Genomic DNA, 17,993 nt, shown 5'->3' on the forward strand with positions numbered 1-17,993 from the left:
TTTATTGATTTTTACAGAGAGGAAAGAGGAGGGTGGAGTGAGAAGGATCAACTCATAGTTGTTCATTGATTGCTTGTTGTATGTACCTTGACCTGCAGGCCCAGGGTTTAGAACCCACGACCTCCGCATTCCAGTTTGACTCTCTATCCACTGTGCCACCAGAGGCCAGGCGAGATTTGTTTATGTTATTTCAGTGGTGCTGTCTGCCTAGAACAGTGGTTCTCAAACTGTGGACCCCAATATCCTTTCAGAGAATCCACAAGGTCAAAACTAAGTTCACAGTAACACTAAAACTTTGTGTTTTTTTCCACTGACAATTTTTGACATTTGCTTTGCACTAATGGTACAAAAGCAATGGTAGCTAAAACTGCTCGCCCCTTACAGGTTCAAGACAAGGGTCAGCAAACTTGTTGGTACCAAACTGTATAAGTAGTCGTTTCTTTCCATATGCACCAATAGTGGTTCTGGTTTTTGTTTTGTTAAAGCCAGTTTCACTTAAGAATGTTCTTTGTGAGGCAGTAAAAGTCATTAATTTTATTATATTTTGATCTGTGAGAACACATCTTTTCATAATCTCTGTGCTGTAATGGGAAGTCCACATACAGCTTTTCCACGGGTGCCAAGGCAGGAAGCACAGCGCCTATCTCAGTTTGGAAGAGTACTTGTGCATTTGTGTTATGAGCCATACTGCCACTTTTTTCTTGGAGCATCATTTTTGCTTAAAAGAATGACTGACAAACTGGTTTTTCAGACTATTTGGGTATTTGGTAGATATTTTCTCAAAAATTAGCAAAGGGAGCCTGACCGGGCAGTGGCACAGTGGATAGAGCGTCGGACTGGGATGCTGAGGACCCAGGTTCGAGACACCGAGGTCGCCAGCTTGAGCGCAGGCTCATCTGGTTTCAGCAAAAGCTCACCAGCTTGAGTCCAAGGTCGCTGGCTCGAGCAAGGGGTCACTCGCTCTGCTGTAGCCCCCCCATCAAGGCACATATGAGAAATCAATCAATGAACAACTAAGGAGCCACAAGGAAGAATTGATGTTTCTCGTCTCTCTCCCTTCCTGTCTGTCTGTCCCTCTCTCTGACTCTCTCTCTGCCAAAAAAAAAAAAAAATTAGCAAAGGAAGTTTGTCTCTTCAAAGAAAAGAACTGGCAGGTTTTTTTGCTAATAATGAAGTTAGAGCTTTCAAGAGAAAATTAGAATTGTGGAAAACTTGTATCCACCCCCATGAGTTTGACAGCTTCTCAATATTGAAGATTTTTCTGATGAGATGGGAGGAGGGATAATGGGTGTGATTTCTTTTTAAATATCCTATAATGAAATATACCAACATTTGGAAAATCTGCATAACTCAGTAACCCAATATTTTCAAGTGTATGAAGTTTCTAACTCATGAGTAAAAGAACCAAAGTGTGAGGTAGACCAGTGGACTTGAACAGAAGACTTTGTTAGTAGGTTTCAGATCATACATTGTGAGAAACTTAATTTGTCAAGTTTTAGTATAGTATCAGAGGAGATGATCCACAATTACCTGGAAAAACTATTAAAATAGTCCTCCCTTGTCCAACTATATATGCCTTTGTGAGGACAGATTTTTGTCCTGTATGTCAGCCAGAACAATGTATCAACACAGATTAAATCGAGAAGCAGATGTGAGAGTCCAGACATTAAAGAGATTTGCAAAAATATAAAGCAATGCATTTTTTTAATTTAGAAAAATAGTTTTTTAATTAAAATATTTATGGGGAAGGTAATGGGTTTATTACTGTTATTTTTTTTATTTTATTTTATTTTTTTACAGGGACAGAGAGAGAGTCAGATAGAGGGATAGATAGGGACAGACAGGAACGGAGAGAGATGAGAAGCATCAATCATCAGTTTTTTGTTGCGACACCGTAGTTATTCACTGATTGTTTTCTCATATGTGCCATGACTGCGGGCCTTCAGCGGACTGAGTAACCCCCTGCTCGAGCCAGTGACCTTGGGTCCATGCTAGTGAGCTTTTTGCTCAAGCCAGATGAGCCTGCGCTCAAGCTGGCAACTCCAGGGTCTTGAACCTAGGTCCTTCTGCATCCCAGTCCGACGCTCTATCCACTGCACCACCGTCTGGTCAGGCTATTACTGTTATTTTTTTTTAAGTTAATAAATACATATTTAAATTTTTTTCAGTTTTAATTTCTCATATTACAAACATTTATAAGCCATAACCCACATAAAAGTTTTGGGGGCCTCAGTGATTTTTAAGATTATGAAGAGGTCCTGATACCAAAAAGTTTGAGAATCTTTGCCGTGGAGCATTCTGCTTATAATTGTTTGAAGTAATAATAAAGCCCTTTTCAAATAGAGAACTCTATTAGCAAGCAGACTGAATTATTCTTTTTCTTGTGAAATATAATGACAGAATGCAGGACATGCTTCTAAACCTCCCAAAACTTCAGGGCCCCTTCTTCATCTTCTCTGCAGACTTACACTTGGAGGAAGGATGACTAGCTTTGGTGGCATGGGCTCTGTGGCTGCCTCAAAGAGCAGCTGGTGAACAGTTTCTCCAGGAGCTCGGAGGCAGGTAGCAAGGTGTGGACTCAGCACAGGCTTCCCAGCGAACCCCTAGTTTATTTCTGGGCTGTCCCACTTGGTTGCTACCTAACTGCTTGACCCATCAGGTCCCTCAGATATGAAATTGGAATATAATATCTATTTCTTGGGGGTAGTTGTGAGGTTACAGAAAACACTTATAAATTTTTAAACCCAACTAATGATATCTGCTGTTATTATTAATTATTTTCTTTTTGACTCTTTGGTGACTATAGAGGCTGAGTATTTTTGTCATCCCAGCAAGGCTGACCTTACATGTTTTTATGGTATATAACTATTTCCCATTTTTTGCAACAGTGCCAACAGATGTGGCATCACCTGAAAGTGGCAGTAAGTGTAGATGCATTAAATTGCTTTAGCTCTGGGGACGGTATTGAGTGTGTTTGCTGTGCCCGAGGACATTGGGTAACAGCTGGGATTTAGTCGGTTCTGGTTCTAAGGATGCTTTGAGCTGGGTTTCATTGCTTGGGCTCTTAAATTTGTTACTTTTTACACTCTTCTCTTTGTGAAATACTTTGCCAAGGTACTATTTTGTAGGATAAGATCTTCAGACTCACCAGTACCTTGCAGCTTTAGTAAACATTTGTGGTGTGATACTGTCTGCTAATTCCAAGTGCATGAAACCCTCTGTTCTAAAATTGGAGTTGGAAGCAACTTACTATATGCGGTAAAGACAGATGGCTCTTTTACATCTTTGACTTCTAGTCTTTCAGGAATTTTTAAAAAATTCATGCTGGCCTTGGCCAGTTGGCTTAGTGGTGGAGCATTGGCCCAATGTGCAGATGACCTGGGTTCAATTCCCAGTCCAGGCACGCAGGAGAAGTGCCCATCTGCTTCTCCACTCCTCCCTCTCTTGCTTCTCTCTCTCTCTCTCTTTTCTCCTCCTGCAGCCATGGCTCAATTGGAGCGAGTTGGCTCTATGGCCTCTGCCTCAGGCACTAAGGAAGAGCTCAGTTGCTGAGCAATGGAGCAACACCCCAAATGGGCAGAGCATTGCCCCCTGGTGGGCTTGCTGGGTGGATCCCCGTCGGGATGCATGCGGGAGTCTGTCTCTCTGCCTCTCTTCCTCTCACTGAATAAAAAAAAAAAGATTCATGTAGGAGAACAGTATGGAGCAGCATTTTTTTTTGGTAGTTATTTTTATATGTATCTCTGTCTTTGGAACTGTGAATATTTGTTTCTTCTCTATAGGCTGCAACAGATTTGAAGTAACACTAGAGAAATCCAATAAGAACTTCTCCAAAAAGATTCAGCAGGTATGCAGTGATGACAATTGCTACATTTATATTTGACTTCTATGAGAGCCTATCAAAGCTAGAACTTTGGTAACATTATTTATTCTTTGAATCCTCTGCTCTGTGTCCTCCCATTTTTGCGTAGTTCTGTGTTCATCCATCATGTGCCCAAGATCCTTTCACAAGCAGAAATTTTGAGTGCACATAAATATAAGTCAGATTCCCGTCATTGCTATAGGCTCTTTAGTCTCTTTTTAGTACTGTAGTTAAATGAACGTTTGCTAACCCTTGTCAGAAATGTTTAATTGAGTAATGATTTGCTGTTTTCCAGATCCATGTGGTTTCCCAGTTTAAGATTCTAGTCAGCTTGTTAGGTAAGAAAACACAAGCTATGTTTTCATGGTTAATTTGATAGTTGTTACTTAACAAAGAAACTGACATGTTCCAAACCAGGTATAGTAGGGTACACAGAAAACTAAGGCAACAACATCCCCCATAAACTTGAGCTCTTGTTCTCCAAGGAGTGTCACTTCACTTATTCACTCCTTCGTTCATTCATTCAGTAATCAAGCAAATATTCATTGAGCCCTACTCTAGGCATTGGGGATACCAAGTTGAATGAGACATGGTTTCTATCTTGTATTCTAATTGTGAAGACTGAAATGACAGAAAGTGATCATGATACAATGTGCTAAGTTACAAAGGAAAGTTATAAAAAGTGTTGTGGGATCCTAGTAATGGGAGGGACAACATTATCTAGTAGATGATGAGGATTTTGACAGTAAGAAAGTGGTAGGCAGAGCATTGTAAGCAGAGGGAGCAGCTTAAACAAAGGTTCTGAGACCTGGCCAGACTTAGGTTATTTGGTAGAGAGTTGGAAGAGACAGGTAGAAGACAGATCGGGGCCAGATTGTTTCCTGGAGCAGCCAGTGAGGACTTTTCTTCTCTTTTCTTTTCTTTTTTTTTAGATACTGATTACTTTATCTGTTCTTGTTAATTTTTTTTTTTTATTATTCATTTTAGGGAGGAGAGGGAGAGACAGAGACAGAGAGAGAAGGGGGGAGGAGCTGGAAGCATCAACTCCCATATGTGCCTTAACCAGGCAAGCCCAGGGTTTTGAACCGGCGACCTCAGCATTTCCAGGTCGACACTTTATCCACTGTGCCACCACAGGTCAGGCCAGTGAGGACTTTTCTTGACAAGCAGATGACTAGAAACTTGCTGCACACTCAGGACTGTTCAGCCCAGGGCCCAAATGAATCATTTTAAACTTAAGTTCTAGGTTGAGAGAGGAACATTTAAAGTAACTCAATCTTCATGACAAAAGTTAGATTAGGAGGCCCAAATGAAATTATTTTGCTTGCTTTGCTAGAAAAGAAATCCTTGTGATGGATTTTACTAAATCTATAGAGGATTTTCTTTCTCTTACTGAAGCTTTGAAAACCATTTCTTGTACAAATATTGCATCACAAGTTTCTAGACTTAAGAAAGAGTATAAGAGTACTTTGGAAGTGGAAGAGCTCTTTTATTCAAACCAGCCCAAATTTAAAGGAACAAAATATCCAAGTTCAGAAAACTAACCTCTTAAATGTTTTGTAGTAGACCAAATAAGTCATTGTTAGTGATACTGAAGGTGCATCTTTGACCAACATTTGCCATTTGGTTGTTCTGGTTGTTACATATTTTTTGCCTTGAAGGTGGCTATTGTAGAAAATTGTGATAATTTATTGTGATGTTTTACCTTTTTCTAAACAGAAAATAATATTTATGTCCATGACCTATTGACATTTCAACAAATCACTACAGTTTCAAAGGCAAAGGGAGCGTCACTCTTCACATGTGACCTCCAGGTAAGTGTAGGCAAGGTGAAAGTTGACTTTCTGGTTTAATAAATAGTCTTTTTTATATATTTTGTACCATTAGATGAGAAGAATAACATTGATATCCAAACCCAACAGAGCCTCCACAGAGAATATTTGATTTTGGATTATATTAGAGAAATTTTCCCCTTAGTATATGGTCTGAGGTTGAATTATTTGCATTCCTGGTATGTGTGCTAATGAGAGCAGCAGACATATGTATCACAGGAGGAACTAACCACGGATAAAAACACCTGTCATTGACAAACCGTTACTGGGAAATCCAACCTGTAACAGTACCATGAACAGAACTGTGAGACATTAAATTGACCATGTTCTAAGCATATCATTGTGGTCTTTGTTATTAGGGAGTTTTGTTATTCAGGAAAGACATTTCTCCTTATTTTTACCAATTTATTACCCTTACATTCTTCAAAATCTGCCCTACTCACAACTTTGATGACTTTTTAGTATTTATGGTGTGCATCAACACTGCATTGTTTTATGCACAGACATTTTCTTTTCCCCAAACTCCTTTAAGGGATTGAAAGTGGCTACTGATGTATGCTGATCTCTGACCCAGCATGTACAGACAGCCATGAGTGAGAAACATTTAAGAAAAAAGGGAGAAGCAGTTTTGTAGGTGAAGGCCTGCCCTGGGATTTTCCTCTCTGAATTGTGAAATGTCCACAAGATTTGCTGGTGTGAGGGCCATTATGGGCAGCCATGGGTAGGAAGTGCTCCTTAACTTGATGTTTCTGAGTACCTCATAGAGAATGGTGTTTTTTAGCTCAGCTTATTTGGCAACATAATTTCTTCATATTACAGGGGATTTTCAGATTAGTAGCCATTTCAAGGTAGAAAATCTCTAATCTAGTTGTCATTCAGTTATTGAGTCATTGTGTACATATCCTCATTTGCTCTGGGTCTGTCTTCTCAGCACATAGAAACTGGTGAGGAGGTGTTACGGATGTGTGTAGCTGTAAAGAAGAAGCTGCAGCTCTATTTCTGGAAAGACAGGGAATTTCATGAATTGCAGGTAAAGCCCACTATTACTTGGTCTGTGGGTTTGGTGGGAGGTGCTGCTAGTTGACTCACAGCTTGAAAAACTCATGGTTCAGTTGTAGTGAAAGTCAGGATCTTAGTCTTGGAATTCTCTCCAAATAAATGCTCTGCTGTATGTACATGAGAGCTTATTTATTCATGCCCACTGGTCAAAGTCTCGTGGTCTCTGAGGCAACTCTAATACAATTGTACAACGTCTGTATAGATTGGTTTATTTCAAAGTGGGTTTTCATCTTTTCCAAATTCACCTTGTCCAGTTCTTGGGTAACTTACAGTAAGTCTTCACTTAATGTCATTGCAGGTTCTGCAACTTTAGGCAAAATGACATATAATGAAATAGGATAATTGACATAAACAAGAGTTAAATTCCTACAGTATCTCATCAGTGACGTTATTGAAGGACCGGCTGTATTTTTATTATGGGTAGTTTCCTTGTCTTGTGCTTATAGAATTGAATTCAGATGAGGATGAGGATGATTTTGTAGAATGGGGGTGGAATTACAGGAACATCATGGGGTTTTTTCCTTTAACATCTTTCCATTTGAACTCTTGCTGTCTCTCTTCAGGGGGACTTTAGTGTACCAGATGTGCCCAAGTCCATGGCATGGTGTGAAAATTCTATCTGTGTGGGTTTCAAGAGAGACTACTACCTAATAAGGGTAAAAATTATTGTTTTTCAAATATCATCAGTTTGCCTTGGGGGAGATGATTATTTTGTTTCTCAAGTATAAGTCAAGAGACTGCCTTAAGTAGAATTTTTGGCATAACAGGGTTTGTGTTTATGTTTGGTTATTTTTCATTCTCTCTGTATCATCCATTAATAAGATATCATAAGATATCTGTGTATCTGAGGCCAGGCAGATTCAACTCTTAGTTCTCTACATAATGAATTATCCATAGCCTGTATCAATTATTGGAACAGATAATTAGGACTGCTTGACTCTATCCAACAGCAATATCATGGACTACTATCTTTAAGCTTTGGTGCTCAGGAATTATAAGCTAATTATAGTATTAACTTAAATATTTTTAAGACTTTGAGATTCCCCCCACCAAATCTTTTAGAATATTTGTATTAAAAAAATTATTTTCACCACCAACTCACACCATTCACAAAAATAAACTCAAAATGGATAAAAGACTTAAATGTAAGTCATGAAACTATAAGCATCCTAGAGGAAAACATAGGCAATAAGCTCTCCGACATTACTTGCAGCAATATATTTGCTGATTTATCTCCACAGGCAAGGGAAATAAAGGACAGGATGAAAAAATGGGACTGTATCAAACTAAAAAGCTTTTGCACAGCTAAAGACAATGTGAACAAAATAAAAAGACAAACTACACAATGGGAGAACATATTCGACAATACGTCTGATAAGGGATTAATAACCAAAATTTATAAAGAACTTGTAAAACTCAACACCAGGAAGATAAACAGTCCAATCAAAAAATGGGCAAAAGAGAAGAATAGACACTTCTTCAAAGAGGACATACAGATGGTCAATAGGCATATGAAAAAATGCTCAACATCACTAATCATTAGAGAAATGCAAATTAATTAACCACAATGAGATACCACCTCACACCAGTAAGAATGGAGCTCATCAACAAAACAACACAGAATAAGTGCTGGCGAGGAGGTGGAGAAAGGGGAACCCTCCTGCACTGCTGGTGGGAATGCAGACTGGTGCAGCCACTGTGGAAAACAGTATGGAGATTCCTCAAAAAATTAAAAATGTAACTGCCTTTTGACCCAGCCATCCCACTTTTAGGAATACACCCCAAGAACACCATAGCACAGTTTGAAAAGGAGAAATGCACCCCCATGTTTATGGCAGCATTGTTTGCAATAGCCAACATCTGGAAATAGCCCAAGTGTCCGTCAGTGGACGAGTGGATTAAAAAGCAGTGGTACATATACACAATGGAATACTCTGGGGCCATGAAAAAGAAGGAAATATTACTTTTTGCGACAACATGGATGGAACTGGAAACTATTATGTTAAGTGAAATAAGCCAGGCAGAGAAAAGTATCATATGACCTCACTCATCTGAGGAATCTGACGAACAATATGAACTGAGGAGCAGAACAGAGACAGAGGCGGGATCAAAGGATCCAGAAGGAAAGCGGACAGAGGGAAAGGGGGTGACAGGGTGATAAGAAGGGATGAAAAAAAAGCAAGTCCTGGAGGAAAGGGGGGAGGGCGTTATGGGGAGGGAGACAGGAGGGATGTACTGGGGAACACGGGTGACAGAATCTATGTAAACACAATAAATTAATAAAAAATATATATATATTATTTTCATGGCCCTGGCTGGGTGGCTCAGTGGATAAAGCATCGACCTGGCATGCCAGGGTTGCAGGTTTAATTCCTGGTCAAGGCACATATGAAAAACAGTGAACAACTAAAGTGACGCAACTATGAGTTGATGCTTCTCATCTCTCTTCCTTCCTTTCTGTCTGTCTGTCTGTCTTTTTCTTTCACTAAAAAAAGAAACAAACAAACAAGCTGGCTGTGCCATTTTGCATTCTCATTCTCACAGGCAGTGTAAGAGTTCGTTGCTCTTCATCCTGTCCAGCACTAGACATTGTTATTTGCCAGGCCAGATGCTTGTCTCTATGTTAGAGAAAAGATAACTGGTTCTATGTAATGATGACAACATTTTTCATAACAAACTCTATTTGTTATCTATTTCCTTATGCCAAACAAGGACTGTTATTAGCTTCTGTAGGTTTGGGGTTTTATCTTTATTTTTCTCGACCATGTTCATGTCTCTGGCCATAGAATGCTGAGTGACTCACTTTGTCTCTTCCTGTAGGTGGATGGAAAGGGGTCAATCAAAGAGCTCTTTCCAACAGGAAAACAGCTGGAGCCCTTAGTTGCACCTCTGGCAGATGGAAAAGTGGCAGTCGGTCAGGATGATCTCACTGTGGTGCTCAATGAGGAGGGGATCTGCACACAGAAGTGTGCCCTCAACTGGACAGACATTCCAGTGGCTATGGGTGAGACCAGCAGCAGCTCCTGCTGCCCACTTTGGGATGGATGGGGTTGTGTGCCACCTTCAAGAATGGAATCCATTCATTGCTTTAGCAGACTGTGGTTTAGTGTCATTTACTCTCAGTTTCCCTTTTTATAATAGATGACTATTGTAGGCTTATTAAAAATGGGATATTCTGGTATTTGTAGGAAGCTGATTTTTGCCCCAGAGGGGGTTAAAATCTAAGTAGAATTGTACTTTTTTAAAAAAAAAATTTTTAAGATTTTATTCATTTTAGAGAGGAGAGAGAGGGAGAGAGAAGGCGGGAGGAGCAGGAAGCATCAACTCCCTTTTGTGCCTTGACCAGGCAAGCCCAGGATTTCGAATCAGCGACCTCAGCGTTCCAGGTCAATGCTTTATCCACTGCGTGCTTTATCCACTGCATCACCACAGGTCAGGCTAGAATTGTACATTTCAGAAATAATTGTCAGCTCTGGCCATTTGGCTCCGTGGTAGAGTATTGGCCCAGCGTGTGGATGTCCCAGGTTTGATTCCCAGTCAGAGTACACAGGAGAAATGACTATCTGCTTCACCTCTCCTTCCTCCTCCACTCCCCCCTTTCCTGTAGCAGGTTGGTGAGCAGGTTGGCCCCAGGGTGCTAAGGATCTCTCCAGCCTTAGGCGCTAAAAATGGCTTGGCTGTAGAGCAACAGAGCAACTGCCCAGATAGCCAGAGCATCATTCCCCCACCCGTCCACGTAGGGGGCTTGCTGGGTGGGTCCCTGTTCATAGTGCATGTAGGAGTCTGTCTCTCTGCCTCCCCTACTCTCATTTAATTCAAAAAAAAAAAAAAAAGAAAGAATGAATTGTTGCTATTTTTACTTCTTTGTTTCTTTTTAATGGTTTTATTGTTTCCTCTGCCAAATAGTGGAAATTCCTTTTTTTATTTCTATAATGTATATAACTCGGTATATACATTATAGAAATAAATGTTTTTCTATAAACATTTATTTTATAGAAATGTTTCTTTGTGTGGTGGTTATTGCTGCTTTGTAGTTTAGAGGCGTAGACTGCTATTAAGTGTCAGTCTCTGTCCTGTGCATTAGGTGTTTCTGTCCCATGCCTGCCTCAGGCTCCCAGCTGTCTGCGAAAGTATTGCCAGTTGGTAGCAAGAGCATTTAAATTATAGTTACGGCTATGGAGTGGGGCATACAGACTTTAAGGACTCTAGCTCAGAGACAAAAATTGAATTTTGGATAAAGATACAGAACTGCTTCAGGCACTGCTTAAAGTGTGAAATTAGATGAATTGATATTCAGTACAGTAGTTCAGAAAGGGGAAGTGCATTAGTCAGAAAGTAGTTTCAGTACATGAGTAAGATTGGACTAGATCAGGCACGGAGTTTAGGATCTTGCTTAAAGAAAAATCCTTTTTATTTTAGGTAGAAAGGATAATTTGAAAAATGAGTAGAAATGTAGAAGACATGTGAGAAGGCATGACAGAGACTGAGCTGGCTAACACACGTGGTCTAAATTATGGAAAAATAAGAAGATTAGGGCCAGTTTTCAGAGGCCCATGCGAAGGGTAGAGAGGCCAGTAGATTCCTCAATGGTAGAATGTTGTATTTTTGTTTTGTTTTATTTTTTGAAGTCCTGAAGTTACCTTTATTGATATTTAATGAAAGACTCCCTTCTCCTCTAATAGCGAACTGTCTGGTTCAGTAGAGAGTGACAGCACATGGGATGTTATGGTGACATGTTCAGGAGTAAATCTTGGTCACAACATGCATCTTATATTGCTGTCATTACTATATTTCCAAAGTGCCCTTTTCACATGGCCATTTTACTGCTCCTTTGAGTTGCCAAAGTCCCTGACTCCATCTCTCACTGCCAGAAAAGACATTAAACTATTCATCTGGTCTTACCATCTTCCAGAAAACAATAAAGGCACTTTTGTACTCCTTTAGTTAATATGTTCATTGTGTCAGCAGCAGGCATGTCCTCCTCAATGGTAGAACGTTTTGAAAGCATAGAGTTCTGGGTTGGTTATTCCAATGGTGATTAGAGATGAATAGACCAGAAGGAGGATAAATCAAATGGGTAACATTTTATAAAGGCCCAAGATTATGTATATTAATGAGATTGAGGGGCTAAGAGCCTCACAAGACACTTCGGGATGTTCTAGGGGCCCTTGTTTTCCTTTCAGAACATTGGTAGGTTAGATGAAGATTTGTGTAATTTGCTTGAAGTGTTTCTGATTCCCCAGTGTGAGAGTTCCTGTTTTAAAACTTTTGTGAGTACCCAGTGCCCCAGCAGTGTTTCTCAGAAATGTTTCTGTGCCTTACTACACTGAAGAAGAGGACACTCCTAGGTAGGGTGGGAGGCTCGCCATCTGACAGGAGGAAGACTAAATTTCTTAGAACGGCATACGTTTTATACTTCGTTTATACTTCTGCTGTCATCTTGACTATTTCGCCCAGGCTCCAGTCCTTCTGGACTCCCCCTCACTGCTGCTGTCTGCGCTCTAGCCTTTCCCTGTCTTCTCACCCAGCAATGTCCATGTGACAAGGCCCATTCAGTGGCACTTCCCTATGAAGTCTTCTCCAACCAGCAGGCAGAATTAGTCACTTCCCCCTTGTTGCTTTCAGAGTCCTTTGAGATTTCTCTGTCATGGCACCCACACTGGCCTTCTGGATGCAGTGAGTGGTCTGTGCCCTCTGCTCGTGCAAGAGCTCTGAGCTCGGGGCTTGTGTCTTGATCTACTTTGGGTAGTGCCTAGAATGTGGCCTTGTAGTAAATGCTTGTGGAATCGATGAATCACTGTCATTGTCAGCCAATTATTATATGGCTGCTGCACATGAACTACTCTGCCAAGTTTTGAAGATAAAAAGAGATCCAGACCATCTTTACTGTTTTTGAGAGACACTGCTGAAGAGTTGAGGAGACTGAACAATGATAAGATATAACAACCAAAGAAGTTAGTCTTCCTCCTGCCAGATGGCAAGTCGCCCACCTGACCTAGAAAGAGTGGTAAGGCACAGAGGGCTGGAGAGACTGAACAACCAGGTGTGACAACCAACAGGGTTTCTTTTTATAGATTACATTTTTTTTAAAAAAATCAAACCTTGTTAAGTTTTAAAAAGGAAAGGGAAATATTACATATTTATGCAAATTAACATTAAGGAAAATTGTACCAGCTTTTTGAAATGAGGCCAGCATTAAAAATAAAATTTAAAAATCCAATACAAAGCATGTTTTTAAAATCTTATCTTTGGCAAGATGAAAAATAACAGCGTAATAATAATAGCATTTTACTTTGGCTTCAGTTTCCTCACTTCTGAGTTCCCTTCTTTAAAATTTTATTTCACTATTCATTTAGAGTATAAATTTCAATTATAAAATGAAATTTATCAGAAAATAGGAAAATTAATTCATAGCAAATTAGCCACACTTAGAAACTATGCTTATGATTATACAATATATATTCTTTGAGGTTAAATTTCTGTATGACAAGTATATCAGCTAATGGTTCATATTTTACTAGTTAAATTTTTTTTTTATTTTTAATTGTAGTAAAAAACAACATAAAATCTGCCTTCTTAATAAGCATACAGTTCAGTAGTGTTAACATAGACTTACATTGTAGTACAGTAGATTTCAGAACTTTTTCATCTTGCAAAGCTGAAGCTCTGTACCCACTAAGCAACAGCACATTTCCCTATCCCTAGCTTTTGGCAACAACCATTCTGCTTTCTGTTTCTGTGAATTGGATACTCCAGATACCTCATCGAGAAAGCAGCTACACTGACAATGCAATCCAGCTGCCTTCTCCATGAGCCATTAAATGTTAAGTGGAGTTTTGTATCTCTTACCTGTAAAAATTTCAAGTAGAAACAACACTGGCCAGAAATGTGGAACTCTTGCCCTCCTGCCTCAGTTTGTGGCTGATGAAGAAGGAGCAAGTGAAGCTCCATCCATTTCTCAGGGGGAAGCTGTGGGAGTGAGGTCAGGTTACTCTCAGCAAAGTGAGCTACATCCTTTTTGTGCAAGAGATTTGTCTTTTTTTTTTTTCCCCTGTGGCAGAGACAGAGAGAGTCAGAGAGAAGGACATATAGGGACAGACAGACAGGAAGGGAGAGAGATGAGAAACATCAGTTCTTCATTGCGGTTCCTTAGTTGTTCATTGATTGCTTTCTCATATGTGCCTTGACTGTGGGGCTACAGCAGACTGAGTAACCCCTTGCTCAAGCCAGCGACCTTGGGTCCAAGCTGGTGAGCATTGCTCAAACCAGATGAGCCCGCGCTCAATCTGGCGACCTCAGGGTCTCAAACCTGGATCCTCCGCATTCCAGTTCAACGCTCCATCCACTGCGCCACCGCCTGGTCAGGCTGTCTTTCTTTTCTTTTTTTTTTTTTTTAAGACATTTCTCTTAACATTACTCAAACAATCTTTTTGTCTTTATATATCACATTGTAGGATCCTGGCTTGGTATTTGACCACTGGGCTTTTTTGGAGATCCCATTTAAAGGCAGCTTAAAAAATAAAAAAGTTATTTAAAAAAAAATAAAATAAAATAAGGGCAGCTTAGAAATGGACAGCTGATAGTCCACATATCTAAAGTCTTAGAACAGAACCACAAGATGTTCTCTTTTGCACAGAGCACCAGCCTCCCTACATCATTGCAGTGTTGCCTCGATATGTGGAGATCCGAACATTTGAGCCGAGGCTTCTGGTCCAGAGCATTGAATTGCAAAGGCCCCGTTTCATCACCTCAGGAGGGTAAGGAATTTCTTTACTATAGCTGCTATGTTATTACAAAGTTTTAAAGCCAGCTATGTCATCATAAAACCTGTGCTATTCTGATATTCTGTGCTATTCTCCTGCCTCCAGATCCAACATTATATATGTAGCCAGCAATCATTTTGTCTGGAGACTCATTCCTGTCCCCATGGCAACCCAAATCCAACAGCTGCTCCAGGACAAACAGTTTGAATTGGCTTTGCAGCTTGCAGTAAGTCTTGTTTCTAAGATATGGGTGTGAGCCTGCCTTTCTCATTGTTTTCCTAAGTAGGTAGTTTAGGTTTAGTTTTTCATATTTGGTATTGACTGGTAGAAGAACACAGAGCTGAAAGTCTGAGGGTTTGGGCTCAATGTCTGACTGCCACAGTTGGAAAATGTAGAATGTTCATTAGAATTATAGTATTATAAAATTAATAGAATAAAATAACCTAATAGATATAGTCTGGTCTTGAAAAATTAAAGACAATGTCAACATTGGAGTAAAGTAACATGTAACTGTAAGATTACAGTCTGGTTGAGTATGACCACTAGAGGGCTCTCAGCATCCCTTTCAGCAGTGGACTGCTGTGTGTGTGTGGACAAGCAGGCCTTCTTCAGGGAGTCTGCTGTCACTTCAAGTTGCTGCATTCAGCAGGGCTGCACTTTTATATATATGGAAACAAGGCACGTTGAAGAGCCCAAGGAAGTGAAAGAAGTGGTAACAAGTATTTTCAGTATGTTTTTAGCTCATCCTGACTGGATTGGAGGGTATGGCTTGAAAGTGTGGGAATAAGCTAGATGAGGAAGCTGCAACAGGTTTTGAAAGCCTTTAAAGCACCATGCAGGAGGCCTGACCGTGGTGGCGCAGTGGATCAAGTGTCAACCTGAAACATTGAGGTTGCCGGTTTGAAACCCTGGGCTTTCCTGGTCAAGGCACATATGGGAGTTGATGCTTCCTGCTCCTCCCCCCTTCTCTTTCTCTCTCCCTCTCTCTCTCTCTCTCTCTCTCTCTCTCGCTCTCGCTCTCGCTCTTGCTCTCTCTTGCCCCCCCCCCCCCAATGAATAAGTAAAAATCTTAAAGCACCAAGCAGGAGAGCATAGACCGGTGTTGCCACACGCTGATGATGATTTGGACTAGGGTGGTGACAATAGAAAAGGAGAGGAAAGGAAGAGAAAAAAATGAAAGACATTTTGAAGGAAGAATTTAAATTTAGTAAAGATTGATTGAAAGGGAGATAGGAGTGTGGAAAGGTTATAAGAAAGATACAGAGATAATAAATAGCTGTGAACAGGACCTTTGCTAACTGTGCCAGCTGTGTTGTCTTTTGTTCCTTGAGCACGCTGTGTTCTCTCTCTAGTATTTTAGGGCCTCACACACATGCTGTTCTCTGCTCGGATCACACTCTCTGTCCCCCTCCCTTCTGTCACCTGCCTTAGCTCCGGCTCCCTCTGAATGCCTCACTTTACGTCCTCCCGGGAACTCTTCCCGGTCCCACTGCTCAGATTAAGTTGCATGCCTCTCTCAGGTGCTCCTGTCATCATTTTTACCCTATTTTATTTATTTATTTTATTTATTTTATTTTTTTTACAGAGTCAGAGAGAGGGATAGATAGGGACAGACAGGAACGGAGAGAGATGAGAAGCATCAATCATCAGTTTTTCGTTGTGACACCTTAGTTGTTCATTGATTGCTTTCTCATATGTGCCTTGACCATGGGCTTTCAGCATACTGAGTAATCCCTTGCTCAAGCCAGCGACCTTGGGTCTAAGCTGGCGAGCTTTTTGCTCAAGCCAGATGAGCCCATGCTCAAACTGGCAACCTTGGGGTCTCGAACCTGGGTCCTTCCACATTCCAGTCCGATGCTCTATCTACTGCGCCACTGCCTGGTCAGGCCTATTTTATTTTTATATGACTTTTTTGTTGTTTTTAAAACTAAATTCTAGACTTTATATATGTTTTTCCAGTTTTTCCATTAATGTTTCTTTTTTCTGTTCTAGCTTTAAATGCAGAAATCACATTGCATTTAGTTGTCATGTGTCCTTAGTGTCCTCTGATCTGTGACAGTTTTTTAGTTGTTCCCTGCATTTTATGACCTTGATAGTTTTCAGGAATATTGGTCAGGTATATTTTGTAGAAATCCTGTTGTATTTTAATTACATAATTGCTTATCTCTTTTATGGTTAGACTGTAAGGGCGGTCTTTGAGGGCAGATACCATGTGGCTGTCAGTACACATTGGCATTTGTGCCTCCTGGGATATTGCTGAACACCTAGTGTATACTCAATAAACACTTGTTGAGTGAGCTCTTACCTATTCTACAATTTCATTAGGAAATGAAAGATGATTCCGACACTGAAAAGCAACAACAGATCCATCACATCAAGAACTTGTATGCCTTCAACCTCTTCTGCCAGAAGCGTTTTGATGAATCCATGCAGGTCTTTGCTAAGCTTGGCACAGGTAACAAATGGGTGCAGCTTTGGGATAAGGAACTCATGAGGAGAGAAGGGGAGAAGGACAAGGAGAAATGACGCCAGACTTCTGAGAAAGGGGAAAGTTTATGCTCATCTAAATTGATCTTCATACTTAACGGGATCTTGCGGTGACCATGCTGGTTACATATTTATAGGCCTAATCTTATGAATCTGATCTCAGCCATAAATACAGATGGACTTCCTCTTTTCCAGAGTGATTTACCCTTGCCATTAGGAAAAGGTAACGGGAAGTCATTCAGAGGAACAAATGTGTGTTTGATTGTTCAATGATCTAATACAGGGGTCGGGAACCTTTTTGGCTGAGAGAGCTATGAACGCCACATATTTTAAGATGTATTTCCATGAGAGCCATACAACGACCTGTGTACGTTAAGCATCATCCAATAAAAATTCTTGTTGTCCCAGAGGACAGCTGTGATTGGCTCCAGCCACCCACAGCCATGAACATGAGTGGTAGGAAATGAATGGAGTGTAATACATGAGGATGTTTTATATTTTTAACGTTATTATTTTTTTATTAAAGATTTGTCTGTGAGCCAGATGCAGCCATCAAAAGAGCCACATCTGACTCGCGAGCCATAGGTTCCCGACCCCTGATCTAGTATTTACTTTGCCAACTGTGAATGCTATTATAGTCCACAGTTTCTGACTTGAGCTTAGTAGAATTAAATAGTAGATCTTTTTTTTTTTTGTGTGACCAAGACAGAGAGAGAGATTCAGAGAGAAGGACAGATAGGGACAGACAGACAGACAGGAAGGGAGAGAGATGAGAAGCATCAATTCTTCATTGCGGCACCTTAGTTCTTCACTGATTGCTTTCTCATATGTGCCTTGATGGGGTTGGGGGCTACAGCAGAGCGAATGACCCCTTGCTCAAGCTAGCAACCATGGGGTCACGTCTATGATCCCACCACGCTCAAGCTGGTGAGCCTATGCTCGAGCCAGATGAGCTCGCACTCAAGCCGGCGACATTGTGGTTTTGCATCC

The 17,993-nt window shown here is 40.5% G+C and overlaps 1 protein-coding gene across 3 annotated transcripts in view; it reads left to right on the forward strand.

Moving 5' to 3' along the window:
- VPS39 (VPS39 subunit of HOPS complex) overlaps positions 1–17,993 on the forward strand; it is a 60,728-nt gene that overhangs the window by 16,046 nt on the left and 26,689 nt on the right. The window contains exons 3-12 of one of the 3 annotated variants that reach the window (XM_066343770.1): positions 2,889–2,921; positions 3,783–3,847; positions 4,158–4,200; positions 5,582–5,676; positions 6,626–6,724; positions 7,317–7,409; positions 9,574–9,757; positions 14,390–14,510; positions 14,622–14,742; positions 16,842–16,971. In XM_066343770.1, coding sequence (XP_066199867.1) covers positions 2,889–2,921; positions 3,783–3,847; positions 4,158–4,200; positions 5,582–5,676; positions 6,626–6,724; positions 7,317–7,409; positions 9,574–9,757; positions 14,390–14,510; positions 14,622–14,742; positions 16,842–16,971 — 984 coding nt within the window. The remainder of the gene's footprint in view (positions 1–2,888; positions 2,922–3,782; positions 3,848–4,157; positions 4,201–5,581; positions 5,677–6,625; positions 6,725–7,316; positions 7,410–9,573; positions 9,758–14,389; positions 14,511–14,621; positions 14,743–16,841; positions 16,972–17,993) is intronic. The other 2 variants (XM_066343771.1, XM_066343772.1) reach the window with 2 other exon arrangements.

Source organism: Saccopteryx leptura, chromosome 6, assembly GCF_036850995.1.
Source record: "Saccopteryx leptura isolate mSacLep1 chromosome 6, mSacLep1_pri_phased_curated, whole genome shotgun sequence".
Classification (NCBI taxonomy): domain Eukaryota; kingdom Metazoa; phylum Chordata; class Mammalia; order Chiroptera; family Emballonuridae; genus Saccopteryx; species Saccopteryx leptura.